This window comes from Populus nigra, chromosome 9, assembly GCF_951802175.1.
Source record: "Populus nigra chromosome 9, ddPopNigr1.1, whole genome shotgun sequence".
In the NCBI taxonomy this organism is placed as follows: Eukaryota; Viridiplantae; Streptophyta; class Magnoliopsida; order Malpighiales; family Salicaceae; genus Populus; species Populus nigra.
In genome coordinates, this window is record NC_084860.1 from 3,253,554 (window position 1) to 3,275,666 (window position 22,113).

Genomic DNA, 22,113 nt, shown 5'->3' on the forward strand with positions numbered 1-22,113 from the left:
AAAAACAACTCAAGTTAACCCGGGTTATAAAATTAGGAGAAAATCAATAAAAAAAAAAACAAATATGAGTTAATTGGGTTAACACGTCAAACTCGCGACTCTGTTCATGAGATGAGGACAACTTAATAAAAAAATAAATCAAATACTCAGATAATAAAACCGAGATAACCTTTTAAAAAAACAACCTGATTTAACCTGCTAAAACTCGTAACCCTGATTATGAAGATAGGATATCCGTATAGAAAATAAATCAAAACAGATTATGCAGCTCAATTCTTAGTCGACCAAATATTAAATGATAAAATTAAAGAAATAATTAATTAAAAAAACACAAAAAATGACTTGAGTTAACTCTCTAAGCACTATTCTCAAATTATAAAACCAAAATAATCTAAAATAAATAATGAACCTTAATTCGTAAATGATGAATTTGGAGGAAAAAAAGTTAATTGAACAAAAAAATCAACCAAGTTAACCCGCAACCCGTTTCATAAGATTGGAACAATTCAATAAAAAATAAATTCAATATTGAAAGTTGAAATAAGAAAAAAACATTAATAAAAAAAATTAAAGAAAAACAAAACAAAACAAAAGGTACAATAAAATACTAACTTAAATTATTATTTTTTTAAAAAAAAACACAAATTAATGCATGATTTGTTGGCATAACGCCTTTATCTTTATGCATTACTTTTGGGGTTCAATACCTAGGAAAAAATAATTATTTCTCTTATTATTTCTCATTAAGCAACATATGACAAATTATAAATTATATCTTGAATGAATTTAATGGATCCAATCATCTGGTTCTCACATCTAGATTTCGTCAGATCAATCACATACCTCTAATCCAGACCATGCAATTATCAATTTGCTAGTCTGGGTTCGATCAATTCAGACCAGTGAGTGATCAATTCACTGGTCTTTTGATCAAACTGCTGGTTTGATTGTGATAAAACTGGTTTATATCTTATATTTTGGCCTCAACTCGCAATGTTTTGTAGAGGAGACCATTCAATTGATTTCTGTGAAGATCTATGACACTCCACTTGCACTCTGTTGACCAGAATCCCTTTTGTTTTCTGTAATGACTCGGTTACAAACGCAGTAACTTCACCTTCTTGTAATCTCTTCACCAATTCTTAGTTGCTAGAATGAACACTGCGCATCACATTTGTCCAAATTCAGCTCTAGAATGTAAACGTCTCTGCTCCTATTTAATGGTAGAAGGTACAATATTCAGGCAAATGTTGCTTGTCTCTACAATTTACTTCCATGTCAAGATGAGATGTATGGGCATAAGGCCATCGAGGAGTGACTCAAGGATCCTGGTGGAGGGTTTCATTTTCAGATTGAGTAAAATCACCACCATTGATGTTGATGCCATCTTCTTCCATTGAAGCACAGGAGAAATTCCACACGGAGGCACAGTTCTCATAACCTACATAAAACACAAAATTATGGATGGATAAGATATAACCTTGTAAAATACATCAACTAGAAATATTGTGGCAAACTATCTTTACCCACTGGTTTAACCTGAAAGACCAACCACACCAATTTGATAATTTCCTTGTCGGGAGGTTAATAGTTTTAGTTAAAACTTAAAAGGAAGCCTAGGAAATCTCATATCATATTTCAGCTGGAAAAGCCAAACCTACATAAACTTCCACCAAGAATGCAGCAAATGCACATAAAACAAGACTGGCATAGGACGGATAGTGTTTAAAAGTTTGCCTAAATGAATACTTTTAAGGCATCAGGGTCAATATAGTTACCAGTCAAAGGCAAATTCTCATCACAACCATCAGGAACTTTAAATCTTCGGTGCCCTGATGAAGAGACTGCCATAGGAAGGAATGGGTGGAAAGCGAAACCATTAACCGTGTCTGCATTGCGCATGGAATAGAAAAAATGATTAGAAGTAGGAGACGCTTTGCTTATTTTCAAAACAAAAATACTGACCACTTGAATGGATATGGCACACGCATACCTGTTGCAGCCTGAAATCCAGAAATCCACTGCCCATTTTGTAGATCATATATATGAACCAAACCATCCTAGAGGCAGAAATGGGGAAAATGAGCACCAGACATTCGAAGATCTAATTACTGGTTATTGGTACCACTACATCCTTTTACTCCACCATGGATAGAATGAAATCTTGAATCATACCTGACCACCTGTTGCAAGATGTCGGCCAAGGGGCTCAATATCAAAAAATATCCGCTGGTTGGTGTATTCTGAGGATCTATACAATCTAATAACACAGAACACATTTAAAAATGAGACACATACATACTGTTATAAATGTCTTGTAAAAAAATTGCTTCGTAAAAATCTGCAAAATACCTTACCAGGAATCTAAATTACAGAGAAATAAAATATGCAAGTTACCGGACAGTGCCACTTGACTCATTCAACTTATGTGAAGATGGTTAAGAAAATAATCAAAAAGAACAAAAATGACTAGCAAACAAAGTTGCTGGAATCTAGAAGCCTGCTCAGTTCTTCAAATGGATTTTGAGAGGAATTTATGATTAATGTCTTTGAAAATATAAATAATACCAGACATTACCTTTTTCCACAAGAAAGAAAAAGTCCCAATCAGATAAACACTTACTTGTACACGACTTCAACAGCTTTCCGTATATCCCAGCACAAGATATAGGGGTCCTAAGAAGAATATGGGAACGATGTGTCAATTGCATAGATAGTATAACCACAAGCACATATCAGACATAAAATATGTATGTTTTGCTATCAATCTCCTATATGATATAGCATATTTGAAATAGCCTAGTTCATGAGAAGTGGTATAACAGAAAAATCACCATAAGTTAACAGATAAATTGCACATAAAGGGAGCAGCTTTTCTGTAGCTCACATTGGAAACACTGAAAGAAGAGAATAGAGTGAAGGAAAGATGGGTGCAGGAATAGGGTACACATGGAAGGAGTGAATGAACTTTTAGAATTTGTAATTACAAAGATATATATAGAGAAAAAAGAAGAAGAAAATAGCATGAACTTGAGTTGCAATACAAAGCTTATATGCACAACAATTTACCTTCCTGCCTCCAGTATAAAGATAGTTTCCATCCTTTGAGAACTGGACCTGAGAGAGAGTATTTTACCTTTAATTCCTTGATAGCACAATCAAAGTCGAGGTAATAAAAATAAATGCTCACTTACATGTGTAATCCCACCTTCTTGGCCATGTAAAACGTACAAGAGTTCCATATTGTCTTCCCTATAGAGTGCAGTTGTCTGGCTATAAGAACCAGTAGCTAGCATTCCAGTGTGAGTTGGAGAAAAGGCAACTGCAGATATTATACCTGTAGACAACAAACAAATCAAGGATAAAATGCTTCATCATTTATTGATTATCTATTGCTTATTTGAGTAGTCTAGGCAGAGATCAACCTGTTTGTCCTTCTTTATTTCCTTGAATAGTCGAATACTGTGCAAAATCTCTACCAGGACGATGTATATCAAAGACTCTGATAGATTTATTGTATCCAGCAAATATCCTACCAGACAGCAAGAATCAAGTAAATTAGTGTTGAACGTAGCTATATTCTGAACTATTTTGTACAAAACAGACAATGCCAACCTCAAATCTAAACTCTAGTTAAGCAATTAATAAGCCTTTCAAAATGAATGTTCTTACTTGGTTCCAGCTGGGTTAAATGCAATTGAAATGGCAGCAGTTATTTCATCCACAGCATCATAAGCACGATATGTGCAACGCAGCTGCAATTTTAGCATACATGATCAGTGGTCATACTAGCATAAACAAGAACTGGACCCAAAAAAATGAAAGAACAAAGGCTGTAACAACAACTTTCACATAAGCATGTATAGTATATCGAAATTTCTGGTTCAATTATGCCCAAAACATGCAAAGACTCATAAAGCCCTCACCTTCGTTTATACAAGGCAATTTTCCAAAAAAATTTTAAAAAATCTATAGTCTAAATAACCATTTATCTCATCTGAGGAACATAAATAAGACACACATAGAAATAGATAAACCAGTACCAGGCCAGATGTAGCATCCCAAAGATGAATTGGATGGTCACGAGTTGTAGTAGCAAATACACAGCTAACAGGATCTGAAAACCAAGCAATATATCCAATTTACACCTTTTTACATCAGGAGCTAAAACAAAATAAAATGACAATCCAACAAGATAATCCCATGTTAGCACCTGAAGCAGTCATATAAGGATACCAACAGTAGTCATAGACAGACTCCCCTTCCTTCACAATAAGACTTGCATCATATGAATCTAACAAGAACAAGAAAAAAAAGATCTTGAAATCAATTATATAACATCGCAAAAGTTGTGAAGTTTAGCAACATCAACCATGCGGGGACAAAAAGTGGGTATTCCCTACTGCCTTTAAAATATGCTCAATTTGTAACTCTAAACTCAAAAACTCACCTTCATCAATAGCTAAACAACACCCATCAGCATCACTGCCACTACCATTATCTGGTCTAATACACAACAAAGCACCAGATTACCATTAAAAATGGAACATTGATTTCCAATCATGAATCATTAGCCTCAAATTAATCAATCATGTGATCTTAAAAACTTACAATGAGAACAAATGCAAGGTATTGTCCTCGGAACTTGTTAAAAAACAAGACCCGTCAGGAGACCTTAAAGAAAACCAAAAAAGAAACAGACTTTCAGACACCCAATAGAGAAGTATAAACAGAGACATATATAAGAAAACAAAGAAAAATGAAGAGATGGACCGTTACCATTTAATGCCTTTCAGGAAATTGTTAGGGCTTGAAGAAGAAGTCCTGAATTGTTTAAAGAAATGATGGGTTCTTTGTGGGGGCAAATCATATCTAATTACAGGCCATGTGTAGTCTTGTTGAGTGGTTGCGGTGGGTGAAGTGTGTTGCTGTTCTAGTTCTTGCTCATGTTCATGTTCTTGGTCTGCTTCCTCTTCCATGGTTTCTAGCGACCAACGACAAAACAGAACAAGGGTTTATTTGAGGTTTCTGTTGGAAAACCTCAAAATTACCCTTATATTTGTACCACCTCAGCAAATAAGATGAAAAAAAAATATTTGATCAAAATTTACGATGTATTTGCAAGATTTGTCAATCCAACTAAATTGGACTAAATTGCATCAATGAAAATCGATTAAAATTTTGGAAATGCTTAAGCAATAAAAAAATTGTTTTTTTTTCAAAAACAAATTTTGTTTTGAGATGTTTAGGAATACAAAACATTGATAATCTTAAAAATAAAGTTTTCAAAATTCTAATAAATAATTTTTTATATTATTGGGTCATGATGATTATTTGATAAATAAAAAATAAAAATTTTGATAAAAAAATTTAAATTTTGAAATGTTTAAGGAATAAAAAGATTTAAAATTTGTAGATAATTTTTTTTGAAAACAATAAGTAACTGAAATATTGAAATTATTCCTTAAACATTTTTTTTAGAATTTTTATTTCGTTGAAATAAAATCTCATATTTTTATTTATTAAAAAAATTTAGAAAAATTAATTGATATTCATTTTATAATTTAATCCAATTAGTTTGAACAAAATAAATTTTATAAACATATTTTGACCAAAAAGTTTTCATGTAAAATAATTTATCAAATTGATTTCAACACAAGTACAAGTACAAGTACAATTACTATTTTATTATTATTATTATTTTATTTTTGAGGTTTTTGCAATTTCAGCCCCCAAAAAATTTGAGTGGTGTTAATTACAATCCCTTTAGGTAATTTACATTTACACAAAGTATCTAAAAGTTTGAAGAACAGGCTAGTTTAAGTATCTTGTATTAATGTGATGTATGATATTTTTTAATTAAAAATATTAAAATATTTTTTTTATTTTTAACAAATGACATTAAAATTATCTAAAAAAATTATTTTAATATTTTTTAAATAAAAAATAATTTTAAAAACACTTTAAAAAATATAAAAACAAACCATTAAAAAAATTCGTTAAATTTTTTTTTTTGCTCTAAACATTATCATTTTATTTAAAAATTACAATGATTATTTTAGGTTGACTTAATTTTGAATCCAGTCGTATTCTTTTTCCTCTATGTCGGGACTAAGAGATTGAATCTAAATATAAAATAAAATAAATATTTGCGTAATAAAAAAAAACCCGTTCTTGGTTTTTGGCCCCCTCAGTCACCATCAACACCCCTAATCCATGAAATTAAAACAAGATGCATAAGACACAACAAATAAATAGATAATTAAAATCAATATACAACAAACAAGAGTTATAGAATAATTAATGAAGTCATAAAAATCTTGAGATAAAAATCCAAGAAGGTATATTATACACTCAGTCCTTAAACTTCGAGTATGTTTAGCAGTGTGATAACGGTTGCTTTTCAAATAATTTTTCATGTTAAAATATATGTTAATAATTTTTTTTATTTTTTAAAAATTATTTTTGATATCAGCATATTAAAATAATCTAACACATATAAATCATATTAAATTTTTAAAAACATAATTTTTACCGTATTTTTAAATAATTTCTTTACCGGTAAAAGGGAAAATATTTTCCAAGAAGTCATATGCAAAATTAGTAGAGATGATGGTCACTTACAGCACCAGAAAATAAAATAATCATGAGCTAGAAAAGTGTATCTTGCAATGCAGAAGGATGTGTGTGTCCAAGCAAGATTGGACAAACCAATGTGAATCGAGATGAGTCAGAAGTCAGAACCCAAAATGTCAGATTTCTAGTCATTCAAGCATGGTCCTGAATGTCTAGGACTTCTAGCTATTAGGCAAGCCCAAAGAGCCAACAACTAGAATGCTGGCAGTTTAGGCTAGGCTCAAATGGCTAGCTATTAGACAATGATGTTACCTTTTGTGGTTTTTATTAACATGCCCACATGAGAGTTCTCGTGGCTTTGTCAACGTGCCTCATGAGAATTCTTCTTGTAATTTTTTTTAACATTCATGTAAGTAGTGTTGGGACTAGAACCAGCAATTCTCACTTCTTGTTTCCGGCAAATTAAGCAAAGCATAATTCAGACACTGCATTGATGTACCTAGCAACCAAGTAAAGGTTGAAATATTGTCATGCCGAAGAAGTTTATGCAAGATCAAACTTGATCATAAGATCTCCCAAGTGTAAATAATCATATTCAATGAGTTAACACAACATGACAAGCTGAAATCCTAACAACAACAGACTTATTAATCAGAAATATGAAAGAAAGAGCTAAAATAAGTTGCAAAATTGGCATCGTCACTTTTGCAATTCTTGTAACAAATTGGAGTTGACATCGAAACAACCTAACAATGAGGTCCACAAGAAGCTACAGCATCAAATTATTTAACAGCTGAAGCAATTATTACGAAATCATAGTTTAACTTGCCTCTCTGCTGTGAGTTACACAATGAAGACATAAAATATTACCTCCCTCGCTCTCTGCAGGTGTAGAACCGAAGAAATTGTGAACTGCATCTTGATAGTGAACATGCAGGCTCTTTATGCAAATAACCAAGACCTCATGCAGCAGCAATTATCTCCTAGAATGTGCAAGCTTTTGACATGCACACCTCATCTAATTTGCTCAATTGGCATCCTAATAGTTTTATTGGCCCAAAAACATCAACTTGGGAAGGAGTAAAATCTTTTCTTTAGCTAAGAAGTAAGATTGTTTGACATTATCAGGAATGTATAAACATTAACTTGTTCTCTTTGCTTTCAAACACCAGGCTATGCAAGTACTGTGCATTTGCTGGTCCTGTACTTTGAACCATCCTAGAGAATGCGCTTCCTTCGTTTGATAGCAGTTCCTCTGGGGTAGAATGTTCTAAAACCTGAAAGATCAAAGATTCAACCATGAGTTGAATAAAGAATCACTATAAAAGATGTCAGAATCATGAAAATTGAGAATGAAGTTGAAGTTAGTTAGCATAGACGTTATCATGAAAATTGAGAATGAAGTTGAAGTTAGTTAGCATAGACGTTCTTGATGATTCCAGCTACTTCTTATGGACATTAAATTTTCAGGAATGTGTTCAATAAACTCAAATTTCCTAGCGAGTAGGAAACAAGTTCTGGAAACTAAATTTGAGAGCATACCTGACCAGCCTCAAGCACAAGAATTCTGTCACAGTCAATAATGGTATTTAGTCTATGAGCGATAATTAGCATTGTGCAGGATCTGAATTCTTCTCGGATGGTTTTCTGGATAAGAGCATCAATTCTAACATCAACAGAAGAAGTAGCTTCATCAAGAACAAGAATCTTAGATCTTCGCAGCAGCGCTCGAGCGAGACTTAGTAGTTGCCTCTGTCCAACACTAAAACTCTCCCCTCCCTCATAAACCTTGACACGAAAAGAAAAAAAAATAACTTTACAGTTTGCATTACACTATAATCAACTTAATATTGCATCTGCAAAATTATGAATCAACAACAGTCATTGACTTCAAATCAGCTTTAAATAAACATTACGAATCAAAAACAGTTCTTTGACTTCAAATCAGCTTTAATCAAACACAATGCAATATGTTTACAGAATGTTTGCCCTAAAGGGGTATTTTCAACCACAAGAGCCTAATATTAGTTTTTGTTACACATTCAATGGTTTCTAAATAATATGAAATGCTATATATATATATATATATTACAAAAACATTTTGGCAGATTAATATTCACTGGCAGAAGATAGTTTGATAAAAGGAAATTTCAAGATCATACCTGAGCATCCAGACCAAAAGAACTATTTCTAACAGCATCCTTCAAATGTGCCCTCTCTAAAGCCTCCCATAGGTCAGCATCATTGTGTTCACTGAATGGATCAAGATTAAATCGCACAGTCCCTATAAGAAAATGGGTGACAATTACAATGACATGGGTGTTGAAAATAATCCACAAAATGGCTTAAACTGGGCAATGGTTTCTGGACCAAATCTCAAGTTATAGATTAGCAAGCTGTCAAGTGGAAAGAGAAAATAAAAGAGAGTAAAAGCATAAATTATCTCTACTCATCTGAAAGTAAAAGAAATTGAACTACCAAAATCCAGTTTTCAGTTTCTCTTGACAAGTACCTGAAAAGAGAACTGGTGATTGTGGTATGATACTGAGAGCTCTCCTCAAATCTGTCAGTCCGAACTTAGTAATATCACAACCATCAATGGTGATTTCTCCTCTTTCCAGTTCTACGATACGGAACAATGCATTTAACATGCTAGATTTCCCAGCTCCAGTTCTTCCGACTATTCCTAGCTTTTCAGTAGGTGAGACTGCAAAGGACAAACCATGTAAGACTGGAGGAAGCTCGGGCCTGTAACGTAGAACAACATCCGTAAATTTAATTAATCCTGACAAAGGCCAAGAAGGAGGAGGACGATTGTTCTTGTCTATGGCTGGAGCTTCGGAGGGTAAATCTATATACGTGGAAACACGCTCAACAGAGTTTAAGCTATTTTCAGCTTTACTAGCTTGTCTTAGAACATTACTCAACAAATCAGTGATGTTCGAAGTGTAACTAAGAAGTAGACCCATTATAGATGCAAATCCCACATGATTTTCAGTTCTTCCATTCCCCAAAACTGAAAATGACGCTATCAACCAAATCATCATCCCTCCTAAAGTTACCAACCTTATGGCAAGCCAACCATCTGAACTAATAGTTACAAGACTAAATCTAATATTATTGTCCATATACTTCCCATTGATGATGGACATCCAATCATATGCTTTATAAGCACGAATACTTGACAAACCATTTAATGCTTCTCCAAACTGTGCATAAACTGGAGACCTGGTGATGGAATCCAGACGTTTCACTTCACGGGATGTATTCTGTACAACACAGGGCATCAGCAATGTTATTAGAGCGTGTACATACAATGATGATGAGAAAATTTCTAACATAACTATGTTAATTCAACATTAGCAGAAAATATATGCTTGCAGAAACTAACATGTTGAGTATATCTCTTGACAGGCAACATGGAAGCTCAGAGCGCAAAGCATATGTCCAACAAAATAGGTTCCTATTGGATTTTAGGATGCTTGCCCATGTTTTAAATTAACATGTCTTTTCTCCCAAACAAAATCCATAGGGTTACCTCTTATAGAGTTCATCTCCTAACATAAAGTGGTCTAAGGTTACTCTAAATTTGAAGAGACATGCATTTGACCTATTTAAGACCTGAGTGGGCTTATCTAGAAGATTACTCTTTACATGTGAAAGTGGTAAAAACAACAAGAAAATGATACTTCGAAGAAACCACCTCATAGAGCATCCCAACCAAAATACTAAATTTATATTCTTTGCAAAACCCATAACAGTTTCCAAAAAAAATAAAAATAACTAAGGATTTCTCAACATACCTGATAATATAGATAGGCTGAATAAAATAAGATCAGAAGTGGCATTATGGCCCACAATGATATTGTGCTCACAGTGCCTATCAGCACAAAAGTTGAAAGTAACTGCCAAGCTAGGTTTAGAAAATTGTTGGCAAAATTGGCAACATTACGATCTATTTCACCTACATCCTTCGCAAACCTATTGATTATCCTCCTAGTTGGGTTGGTGTGGAAGAATAGCATTGGAGCCCGTAGGATGGAATCTAGCATGGCATCATGAAGTCTTTTGGACGCATAAAGACTTGAACTGATTAACCAATAAGAGTTTACTAGTGTCACAGTCACCTGAACCAGAAATACATGAAGTAAGACCACAAAGACCATAGCAATTTCATAAATTCTAAATTTTCTCTCACTACTATGTTAAAAAACAACTGTAAATGAAACAAAAGCATAATGGATTCACTTATTTCTTTCTTTTTCCTGCTAAAATCATACAAAATGCTGGGCCTCTAAGATATTGATGTCAATCACAGGTTGCAAACAGACCTGACCAAATGATAGAAGTCCATACACGAAAATGAAGTATCCTGGCCTATAACTCTCCAAAGTGCTTTGATTTGTCCAAAAACTCAACCATGTACTTCTTGAAACTCGAAAACCTTCAGTTAATAAGTAGCACAGAAAAAGTATTGAAACCACCCATACACCTCCTAATGCGTTGTTGTACCTGCTTATGAATATCAAACTGTATGTGTCAAGTACAAGCACAACAAGCTTCTCTTTGAAAAACTAGGATATAATAATGTATCCACATATAAAAATGGTCATCAGTAATCAGACAATGTTACTACCAGTTGTTCCAGCCTTCACTATGAGTGAAGGCTCAACTACATGTCCAGCCAAATCGTACTGGGGTGCTTAAAAGTTAAAACTACAAAGACTTTGAATAACATGGGAACATCTACAGTAAGTAGTTGGTATCCAACTGGTGTAAAATGATTTTGCATTCGAAAAGTGAATATTTGAGCATCACTGGTCTTCAGGTCATCCAGTGCTACCTTGGCCATAATTGCGGCATGAAAGTTAAAGATCTGGAAATATGTTTTCAATTTGACTTGCATTGATGTTTCCTTGGTAAATCAAAGAGGGCTTCGCCCATGAACTCGATTTTTATTTTGGGATGTTGTGAGCATCATATAAACATCCATAGGATGGACTCAGAAAAGGGTCTTTCTCATAAGGCATTGTTAGGAATTGCCAAAAAAAAATACAACTATTATTATATAGCAAGAATCTTAAATAAGCCCCCTATATTACCTTATCAAAACATTCCAACTGACAACACCTCTTTCTCGTTCTTCTTGCTTGATGAGAATAGACTTCCCTTCTTTCCCTTTCATTGTATAGCCTGCCTTTTGTGGCAACTCATTTTCCCAATTAGTTTCTGCTTTTGAGCTTTTGTGGTCCAAATTGTCACTGTTCTCTTTTTCTTTCACTTGCTCTTCCATTTTCCCTGCATTTTCCATCAGCTTCTGGAATAGTTCGCTGTTTTTAAAGAGTTCCTCGAAGGTTCCCTCCTCTTTAATCATACCTTCACTGAGAAAAATAATTTTTTCCACTTGTGGAAGGAAATGTAGCTGGTTTGTCACAAGAACCCTGGTTTTTCCTTGCAACCCTTCTTTAATACAACTGTTAAAGACCTGTAAATAATTTGAGATGAGTCTAATGTTTAGCTTAAGAGGAAGCTCACTTTTAGAGTTTCTACGTGTAAAGTTAGTGATTGTCGAATAAAACACAAGAGTAATATGAAAAGGAAACATGAAGAAATTCCCTCCAGCTCTTATCATGGTCTTCAAGAAATAACATTGTCAGAATGAAGTTACAGAATGTTCATTTCGTATAATATAAGCTTGATAATAAAGAGCTTCTCATCACTGCAAACCATATCAACATCACTATAAATTAAGCAAGTAGCACTAGCTATCAAATTAACTTTGATATGAACTTATACTGTTTAACATGGCCTAATACCTGTCGGGCAACATGAGCATCTAAAGCACTTAAAGGGTCATCGAAAATGTATATATCTGAATTGGAGTAGAAAGCCCTGGCCATGGAAATTCTTTGCTTCTGCCCACCACTAATATTGACTCCTCTTTCACCTATCTCAGTGAGGTCATGGCCCTGAATAAACAATTATGAGCTAGTGATGTAAGAGATGTTTTGAATTAAACAGAAGCATTTGGGAGAGAGAAAGGAATTCGCTTAACTGTAAATAAGTCAAGATCATGTTGTAATGCAGTTACATCAATAGCTTTCCCATATCGTGAAGGTTCATATTTTGACCCAAATAATATGTTGTCACGAACCTGTAAGAATGGATTTTCTATGTCAGGAATGTGCACCCCATTGAAGCAAACTGGAGAATACCAGAGAAGCGACAAAGATACAAAGTATTAAATAATTAGATCACAGACAAAAATAATTCCAACGAAGTAGAATAAGCTGTAACTCACTGTGGCATTGAAGATCCATGGAACTTGAGGAGCATATGCAACAGTCCCTCTTATAACAACACTTGCATCTTCCATAGGAGGCAGCTCTCCAAGCATTGCTGATATAAGTGATGTTTTTCCTTCTCCAGTCCCACCAACGATTGCAATTAAGCTGCCAGCTTGTATGTTTAATTTGATATTTGTCAATGTTGGATTTTCTAGCTGGAGAAAGGATGAGATTTTAAGATTTCTTGGATAGGAAGAATGTCTGAGAATTAACATCAATAAGTCAACTACAAGAATAACATGATGTTTTTACCATCACCACTGCCTAACAATGTTTTTAGTATAATTTGTAAAGCAACTATGTTTAGAATACAGAATTCCAATCAAATGCAAATACAAGAATTTCAAACAAAGCTCATATGAAACTACCCTCCAACCACAAGACCAATTTCTTAGATGCTTAAGCTTCAGAAGGTAACCTTTAAATCCCATGAAAAGTTCCCATTTTCAATTGAGATAGCTGGAATTCCTGGTTCAAGAGGTGGATTTGGTGCTAAAATTCTCTCTTCAGCTAGAAACAGTTCCTCCAAGCGTTGCAATGATATATTTGCATTTACAACCTACAAAACAAGTTACTATTAGACATCTAAGAAAGAATAGAACCAATAAGAGCACTCGTGCAGGAATGCAGGGTAGGATCTTAACTACAATATTAATTACAATATGACAAGAATTTTCTTGTAAGCACATACACAGATTCAATGAAGAACATGAAAAATTTGTCTTGAGATAGAATTATGCAAGAAAATATATAAAGCTAGTACTTTTTTTGTTCAGAACTGTGTTTTATACCTGTCCAGCTCAGTTTTGGCCTAATTAGTAAAAACCTTCTGTGAAAGAAATCTTCTACAAAAAAACACAACCAAATATTTTGGTAAGAAAAGTTTTATTTTGGAATTTTATAGAGACAAAAGTATTTTGTTGGAAAGAAGTTTTTTTTACAAGGGTTCCTAGTAATAATCCTAGTGAGTTAAAAACAAAATTCTGAAGTTTTTGAAAAAAGGAACAAATTCATGCTTTTTGGAGAAGGCTTGTACTTTCAACCATTTGTGACGTGAAATTATAAAGACTAATGAAAAAATGCATGACAATTTCTTTTCTTTTCTTGGAATCAGTTAAAATCAAAAGCAACACTGATAACATCAATGGAATTTGAATATTATCAAGCAATATAATTAGTGAAATAGAAAAATTACAGAACCTGGCTCAGTAAGTTAGGAAGCATGTTTAGAGGGTATCTTAACACTTGAAACAAAGAAAGTGATGTAAAAGCCTTTGCAGGGGTCAGGTCTCCACCAAGCAAGGTGAATGTGCTGAATGAAACAAGTGTCACAACAACTGGAATGCTATTCACCATAAAACTGTTGAACTGCAATAAAAGGGAAATAGTCAGCGAATGCACATGTAGGATGCCATACATTAAGTAATAGCAATATGGCAAAATTGCCTCTGATTGCATCTGCATGTGGAGGATGAAGATCACTTGTGCAACAAAAAAGTCACGAATCATGCCCTTTTAAGTGTTTAGTTATTGTGTCTCCTTTGTGAATCATTATGATTCTACCAGATTACATCAACTAATATGCTTATTTACACATTCGAGGAGCAAACCATTATGATTCTACCACACTAGAGTAACTGGTATCCATATTTACACATTAGAGGAGCAAGCAAATGATGACATACATGTCAGAAGCATTGTTAGGAGATAGATTTTATCAGTATACATATATAGCTACATGTTCACTATGAATCTAAACAAAGTATACAAGCTTTTCTTTTTCATAAGAAAAAAAAAAGTTCACATATTTATCATAACACATAAGTATACATGACTCTACAGGTGGTGGGATGTATGATGTAATGTAATTTTTAGCAATTGTTGAAACACAGGACAAACCAAATGTAATTTTTAGCAATTGTTGAAACACAGGACAAACCATACTTAGAAGTTAGATCACTTTCACAATTTTCTAAATTTTATTATGAATGTTAATTTAAATGGAACCACTGAAGCATCATGCTTTAGGCATGTTCTTAAAAGGGACGAAGCAAAAAAATAAATTCCAATATATATAGTGTGCCCCATACAGCAAATAGTAATTGGGCACTGCGAAACAAGGACAGCTCATCATTCCGCACACTTTGAACCCTAAATTGAAAGCTCTTCTCCCATGCATAACATCTGAAATATTTCAGTGTACTGTCAAAACAATCACTTTAAATGGAATGAAATTAAAAATATAAGAGCAATTCTTCTTAAACTTAAACCATACTTCACAGTGTCCATGGCAGCCAAGATTTCATTCATGAGGCTGACTCTTTTGTCTGTCCTCTGCAATCCTTCCTTAGTTAGTTGTGTCATTCTGTTCAACAAGATTGCCTATCACACAAAAAGATCAAGAGAATGAGAATTGATATTGATGCGATAAAAAAAAAGGTTAGATACGTAATATAAATGCAGAAATCTATCAAACTATATAAGTAATTAAGATCCTTCTAAAATCTAATGACTTGATACAGCAACTCGAAGCATATCACGTGTGTTTCCTATCACATGATTTAAGTTACTTTTCAACCTTCTTCTCATATTGCAAGTTGTCCAAAAAATTATTTGATTGAAACTAGTTCAACTCTAATACACAACCATGTAGGGATTTTAACTAAAATTTGTAACTTTTGCAGGAGTTAATTTTCTAACATTTGATTGCCTATTTTGACTCAAAATATCTTTTCAGACACAGAACACAAAAACTTGAAGCGTAAATCACAGTAATATTACCAAACATATTAGTTAACTTACAACATTGTGCCCAAAATAACTTATTGCTTCATACCCGAATGCACTCCTTGACCTTTTGTAATCAAGTGCGAAGGACACGAAAAGTAAAGAAGCCTATGCATTAAATATAACATCCCGAAGAAAAATTGATACTCATTGCAAACACCTTTTTTCCCTCTCTTTTCAGCATTCAAGGCATCTATTTCCATGTATGAACAATTATGCACAATATTATATGATACATATTCGTCAAAGTTCCAATGTTGGCAAGTCCTGTCTTCAAGAACTAAGTTATGGAGAGTGGGAGAACAACATTGTTTTTTAGTTTCATATTATGTGTGAATAGCAAGAAAATTATATGATGTGGAATAAAATGTACCTTCCCAAATGATATTTGACCAATGGCAAACCAAAGGGCCATTAAAGAAGATTCTAGCCCTAGCACTTTCATAGCTTAGGAGCTAAGCCATCGATTTACCTAAAGTTTATTGCAAATAAACCTTGATATATAAGGAGAACCTTATGCACACTAGAGGTGATAATTATCAACCAAATTAACCATTAAAGGGTTCTCTCTAGTCTATATTGGGGCCTTAGAGAATTCTTGTTGTTAGAATCTTATGCGTTCACGCTATAATATTATGTAATAACTATATTATTGACTTGAAGCTCAATTTATGGGATTGTGAATGTATTTTTTTATTTAAGTATATAGGTTACATATAAATAAACCCATACCACCATCAGGGTAGATGCAAAAGTTGTTCAATATACAGATCTATTTTATTCCTCATTGTTTCACTTTGTCTTGTAATATAAATTATATCCTTATAATTGTATTTTTTATATTTTTACCATGATACCAAAGCCAAATCCTTATTAGTTGTGTATGATAACCTACACTACTGTCAAAAAACTTAAATTGTTAGGTGAGGTTTCAAGATGTAATTTATATTATTCTCTAACACATCCCCTCAAGTGAAAGTTCTTCAGGCTTGAAACTTATATAGGCACACACTACACCTTGATACCATATCAAATAATCATCTTATTCTAAAAGCTTAAGTTGTTAGGTGAGGTCTCAATATGTAATTGATATTATTCTCAAACAACTATCCTTAGGGTAGATACACAAGTTATTTACAATGCAATTTCAAGTTCACATATCATATAAATTTTATCATATAATTTATCTTTTATATTTTTTTACTTGCATTACGGGTCTCTGGAGGTCAAGACCAACCTTTAGATAAGCATTTGACCACATCAATAAGCATTTTGGAGTTCTTGTAAAATTTATTAGCATCGTCAAAACCCTTTTATATGATACCTTAATAAATTCTTACAAAACATGTAACTCTAGCTAACAGCAAAACAGAACATTACATAGAATAAGTTAATGCCAATAAAGGAATGAACCTGCAGGAGGTGGCTCAATACAACAGGTCCCACAAATTCAGAAAGATCATAGCCAATCTACAGGTTAAAACAAAAATAAAAACGGTATAAGCACCTCATGGCTTATGCCATTAGTAGAGAGTTCCTAAAGTCCACTTTGTTGTGTTTCAGTCTCGAACATCAGTTTGAATTGAAATTAGGATAATAGCAGAAAAAATAATGCATGGTACACAACTGATAAATGTTCAAACTGAGTATTCCCTGCAATATAATAGTTGAGAGGCTAGAATTTCACTATAGATTATGTATCAAGAGCAATAATAGCACAACATGAAATTTAGAAAATAGAACTAAAAAAAATCAAGCTTCCAGGTTCGTTGATTTCAAACTACAATATAGCAGAAGTAAGAACGATAACTTATCAAGAATTTCAACAAGTTAGAGCAAATTAACAACAATCCAATGAAAACATACCTTAAAAAATCCTCCTAACCAAAACCTACAGAAAATGTATTGACGAAAAACAAATAAATTGAGATGAATACAAGCAATAGTAAAAGAAAATCTTTGTTACAAGAAGCCAAGCCGTACAAACATCTCATGTATAGTAAGTATGTTTTACAACACCCCTGATATGCTTTACAGGTTTGAACCCCTAAAGTGTAGCTTGTTTTGATTCGTATTCTCATCTTATATTTTTAGTTGTTAAATATGACAAGCAAGCCCCATATTTTTCTCAAAAATCACCCAAATAAGCATCAAGAAAATCATAAAAAAATCTCAAGGGTTGAGTTCTTGATGATATTTTGATCATAATATTGATGGAGGCTGATAATTTCTTGATGATTTTTTTTTATTATTTTCTTTTATGACATTTGAACTTATAGGAAAACAAATGTAACTCAAGTGTCATTTGATAGACAAATGGATGAAAGCTAACACAAGGGGTCTAAATCAAACACCTTCTAGTTTAAAAGTCGGAAAAAAAGAGAGAGAAAGAAATATTCAAGGATTTCGATCAAAAGAACTTATATTTCTGGAGGTGTTAGGAAGGATAGGCCACTACTATAAGCCCATCATTGGGTGTGTTTGAAGTCCAATGAGTATCAACATGAAAGGGAATGAAACAACATGAGAATGTAATTCAACTGATACCTTCCCCCCAGACTATTGTTTAGTGCTCTTAAAAGACATGGCTTTGGCCTTTGAGATTCTTCAACCCAACAAGTCTGGAACCTGTAAGAGCTGAAAACATTTATGAAAAAGGGATAAGAGGTTGACCTGAGACTATGGAAAAAGAAGAAGGAGGCGTATACTTGTTCATCAATGTCTCAGTCTGGTCCCATATGTCTAGCTTCCAAACATCCTTTTCACTAATAGGTCTTTTATGGGCTTGCTTCATGAGTGGAGTCAGCCACCAATAAAATATTCCTTGCAGAGGGCAAAGAATCAATATATATATAAAAGCAGCTCAAAAAATCAGAAAACCAACTTAGCTATAACTGAAACCACACTTTTGACCCCTAGCCAAGTTCATTACTTTTTACTATCTTAAACAACTCCTTGAGAAATAGAACCAAGATTTCTCAAGTCTCTCAGCATTGAGAACAGTAAACAATGAACTACTTACTAGAAAATAAGTTGGCATTCCTCTCGGGACATATTTGCTGTCTTCCAGGAAGTGCTTCATATGCACTATTATCAGGAGACTCAGGTTCCATCATAACATAATCTGAACAAGGATCCAAATTGGGAATATGAACAAGTAGAAGTATCCCAAACAAAACCTGCAACAAAAGTAACCACACAGCAAGATATAATTGAGGTGTGTGTAATATTTGGGAATGATTAAGAAATTTGTCAAGCTAATGAAACAAGATTTAACTTCTATGCCAAGAATTATTGTTAATGTTGTTATACTCTAAACAACTCAATCATCTCAGTATCAATCTGTAACATTCAAAATTCTAGAGTCCCTAGAAAGTCCTCTGTTGTGTTGTAGTTAGACCACAAGATGTGCAGTGACCTATAGAACAAAAGTTGAAACAATTCAATCAAAGAGTTAAGAGACTGTCAGGCAGTTTGAGAAAGAAATTGTATCTATTGGCTACTTTAGCATCTGGATATGACTAAAAGTTTCAACAGGCTCAATTCTATGATCTAAAGATGCCAACATCCATGGCTGTCCACTCCCCACATTTACCAACAGAAGAGAAATCGGACAAAGCTATGTTGATGAGTATCAACACAGCCAAAACAACTGCAGCTTTCATGTCATTCTTACAAACTCCAAAATTTTAAAAATCTCCCAAAAATGTACATAGAAATTCCTTATCAGGTGCTAAATTTAAAAATGTTGTTGATTTGGTGTATAAGGCAAGCCAGGCTAGGCTCTCAAGTTGTAGTGTCTTCCAAGTTCCAAGACCAAGGCAAGTTACTTTTAAAGAGCTAGAGATGTCCACCTTAGCATGAGCATTTACCAGCCCTATTCTGAAGACCATTGAATGGATGATAGGTTAAAGTAGCAAGAAGAAAGATGAGAATATTAGAAGAGTTGATAGAGTCTATATTGTTTATATTACATGAGAAATAAAAGAAGGCTCCGAACCTGGCAGAAAACTGTGCCCAAATACATATAGAATATATATCTGCATTTGTAAAAGAACTGTAATTTAGTGCTGCCCCCAACATATATCAAGAGGATATGAACTCCAGAGAAGAGCTTTGTTAGTGTTGCATGCGTTCTTATAAAAAAATAACCATGAAATTATCTTACTCCAGCCAATCCAACCTCATCGCAACTTGCATATATGCTAAAAACATGCTTGTTGAGGCTTGTACAGCTGTAGTACCAGTTCCCATAAAATAGTTTATTTCTGCCAATTTTTTAGCCTGAATTGTGACATGTATTCCCACACACACACGCGCTCACGAGCAATTTCAATCCATTTTATAAAATAAGATGTCAGGACATCTATTCTTGTTCAAAAATTCAGTTTTTAATTTTTTTTCTTTCCTAATCTCTACTGTAAGAAGTTTGGCAGCACAGATTGTTATTATGGTCATCATTACTGTAATTTTTGTTTATTTCCCTTGAAGGCTACTATTCGATTTAGCAACACATATTTTATAAACTAAGTAATTACAATTGTAAAACTAAAGAAATGGTTCTCCATTCAACAGTACAATGTATAGCTTGCCTCTTCTCTTGATAAACATAATTATGTCAAACACCTTAATAACGCAGAAGAAGATGGGGCTCTAGCACAGAAACAAAAATGCTCAAATTAAATGACACTACAACCTCAGGGAAAATACCAAAAAATAGAACTTGGTTGAGTTAATTTGATGAGGGAATGGAAGAATGACTAACCTACTGTCGTAATCATCATTCACTGACAGAATGAGATTGAGCATTGCCGCTTCCCCTACCAACACATAAATGACTCCAAACCGCACATACCATCGAAACTGTTGAGTGTATATTCTTGTTTCCAAACCAATCATAATAAGAGTGGAGCACCAGGAAAGGGCCTCAACAATCAAGGAGACCATCTGTAAAGGACAGAAAATCTACTTAGCATTCTACTAAGAAGCCAGTGTTCCAGCACAAACAATTATCTAAAGATATAAGCATGTAATCTTCCAATTGAACAAGTTAAATACAGATTTATTTAAAACGAGAAAGAACAAAGCAAAAGAAAGAAAAGTAGCAAATACAAGATTAGAAGTGAAGTTTTATCTTTGACAGAAACATTAATGAGAAACCTTACTCGTGTACCTCAAAGGGAGCGAGAGCAGTCTGCCCATCCAGATTGAAGATTGAAACATTCATAAACAACCTGAATAAAGGCTGGACTGTGCAAAAAGCAGCCAGCAATCCCAACAAGTAATTATAGTAATTTGTCCTGAGACAATAGTGTTGAGCTTTGGAATTTTTGTCAGTAATCAACCATATTCGATACAAACAAAGGCCAAGAAGAACCAGATGAGAAATGCAAATGACTAGGGAGTCAACAACACAGGGTGTGTATGCACCAAATGCATTATCCACTGTTGTTGCCCAAACCCCATTTGGCACAGGTCGACAATACCAAACCAATGCCTCCAAACCCATCTTTCCCCACCGCCCCTACACAAACCAAAACCGCTTAATTCTTACCTTATTTGATTATACAGAGATAGGAGAAGAAAAGAAGAAGAAAAACACAACAAAATGAGCGGTAGCAACAGAACACAATGCTAAGAAGAATAGCAAGGTATATAGGCTACTGAAAGAAATAAAAAATACAAAATGGATAGTTTAATGAAAGAAGGGTCAACTTACTGGTTCAGATGCTACTGTAGGTATTTTGAAGAATCAAAGATACTTGAGTTTTTCATTGAACTTTAGGACTAGGAGTGTGGAGTTTTTCATGCAATTACAAAAGACAATTAAGGAGAACGAAAATCAACGATAGCGATCATTACCTATATCAGTGAAATTATTGTTTTCCCTTTCATTATTAAACTTTTAAAGGTTTTTTTATTTATTTAACTTTTAAAGCTTTATTTAAAAGGTGTGCTATATGGAAGGATCGTATGAAGGATACATCGTAAAACTAAAAGAATTTAGCCTTGATGTATATAGAATTTAATTTCAAAGATGGTTTATTATTAAATTAATATTTTTTTAGTATTTTAAGATGTTTTAATGTGTTGATATAAAAAATAAAAAAATTATTTTAATATATTTTTTTGTAAAAAATTATTTTGAAAAGCACTTTACACCCTAAAACTTTATTTTTAGGTGTTTTTTAAATGCTTTTATGGCTTTTAAAAAATATTAAATTAATATTTTTTAACTATTTTTAATAATTTTAATATATTAATAAAAATAATTATTTTTATATATTTTTAAACCAGAAACCATTTTAAAAAATACTAGACACCAAACACCCCTCGATTCTAATCAGTCCCTCCAGTGAATTTCTTCAAAAGAAAAAGGTCCCTTGGATGGGTACCCGAACAC

The 22,113-nt window shown here is 33.4% G+C and overlaps 2 protein-coding genes across 2 annotated transcripts; both read right to left on the reverse strand.

The window, feature by feature from the left end:
- Window positions 1–755: 755 nt before the first annotated feature.
- LOC133702991 (uncharacterized) lies at window positions 756–5,044 on the reverse strand. The gene is made up of 14 exons (XM_062127366.1): window positions 4,780–5,044; window positions 4,612–4,674; window positions 4,451–4,506; window positions 4,214–4,294; window positions 4,044–4,117; window positions 3,673–3,755; window positions 3,426–3,532; window positions 3,195–3,337; window positions 3,070–3,117; window positions 2,624–2,676; window positions 2,176–2,260; window positions 1,994–2,060; window positions 1,779–1,889; window positions 756–1,441 (listed from the first exon to the last, which is right to left on the reverse strand). Exons 1-14 carry the CDS (start codon window positions 4,977–4,979, stop codon window positions 1,320–1,322), a joined length of 1,293 nt encoding a protein of 430 aa, XP_061983350.1. The 5' UTR covers window positions 4,980–5,044; the 3' UTR covers window positions 756–1,319.
- A 2,192-nt stretch (window positions 5,045–7,236) lies between these two features.
- On the reverse strand, window positions 7,237–21,582 carry LOC133703654 (ABC transporter C family member 12-like). The gene is made up of 23 exons (XM_062128267.1): window positions 21,430–21,582; window positions 20,884–21,234; window positions 20,499–20,657; window positions 18,733–18,967; window positions 18,419–18,533; window positions 18,258–18,338; window positions 17,577–17,601; window positions 17,069–17,180; window positions 16,084–16,142; window positions 15,199–15,305; window positions 15,014–15,107; window positions 14,124–14,291; window positions 13,342–13,482; window positions 12,878–13,078; window positions 12,632–12,730; window positions 12,393–12,545; window positions 11,679–12,061; window positions 10,908–11,088; window positions 10,380–10,703; window positions 9,089–9,845; window positions 8,739–8,860; window positions 8,119–8,364; window positions 7,237–7,853 (listed from the first exon to the last, which is right to left on the reverse strand). The coding sequence occupies exons 2-23, from the start codon at window positions 21,217–21,219 to the stop codon at window positions 7,701–7,703; spliced, it is 4,251 nt and encodes a 1,416-aa protein (XP_061984251.1). The 5' UTR covers window positions 21,220–21,234; window positions 21,430–21,582; the 3' UTR covers window positions 7,237–7,700.
- Between the last annotated feature and the right edge of the window lie 531 nt (window positions 21,583–22,113).

Bases quoted from the DNA above. Each gene is read 5' to 3' on its own strand.
- LOC133702991 (XM_062127366.1), bottom strand. From the start codon at position 4,979: ATGGAAGAGGAAGCAGACCAAGAACATGAACATGAGCAAGAACTAGAA. The intron at 3,118-3,194 runs GTAAGTGAGCAT...ACTCTCTCTCAG, and splicing joins AAGAAGGTGGGATTACACAT to GTCCAGTTCTCAAAGGATGG. The intron at 2,677-3,069 runs GTAAATTGTTGT...TATTCTTCTTAG, and splicing joins TTTATACTGGAGGCAGGAAG to GACCCCTATATCTTGTGCTG.
- LOC133703654 (XM_062128267.1), bottom strand. From the start codon at position 21,219: ATGGGTTTGGAGGCATTGGTTTGGTATTGTCGACCTGTGCCAAATGGG. The intron at 16,143-17,068 runs GCTAGAGTTACA...TGAAAGTGCTAG, and splicing joins AATGTTCTGTTTTGCTGTTA to GGCTAGAATCTTCTTTAATG. The intron at 12,731-12,877 runs GTGAGTTACAGC...CCATTCTTACAG, and splicing joins CATGGATCTTCAATGCCACA to GTTCGTGACAACATATTATT.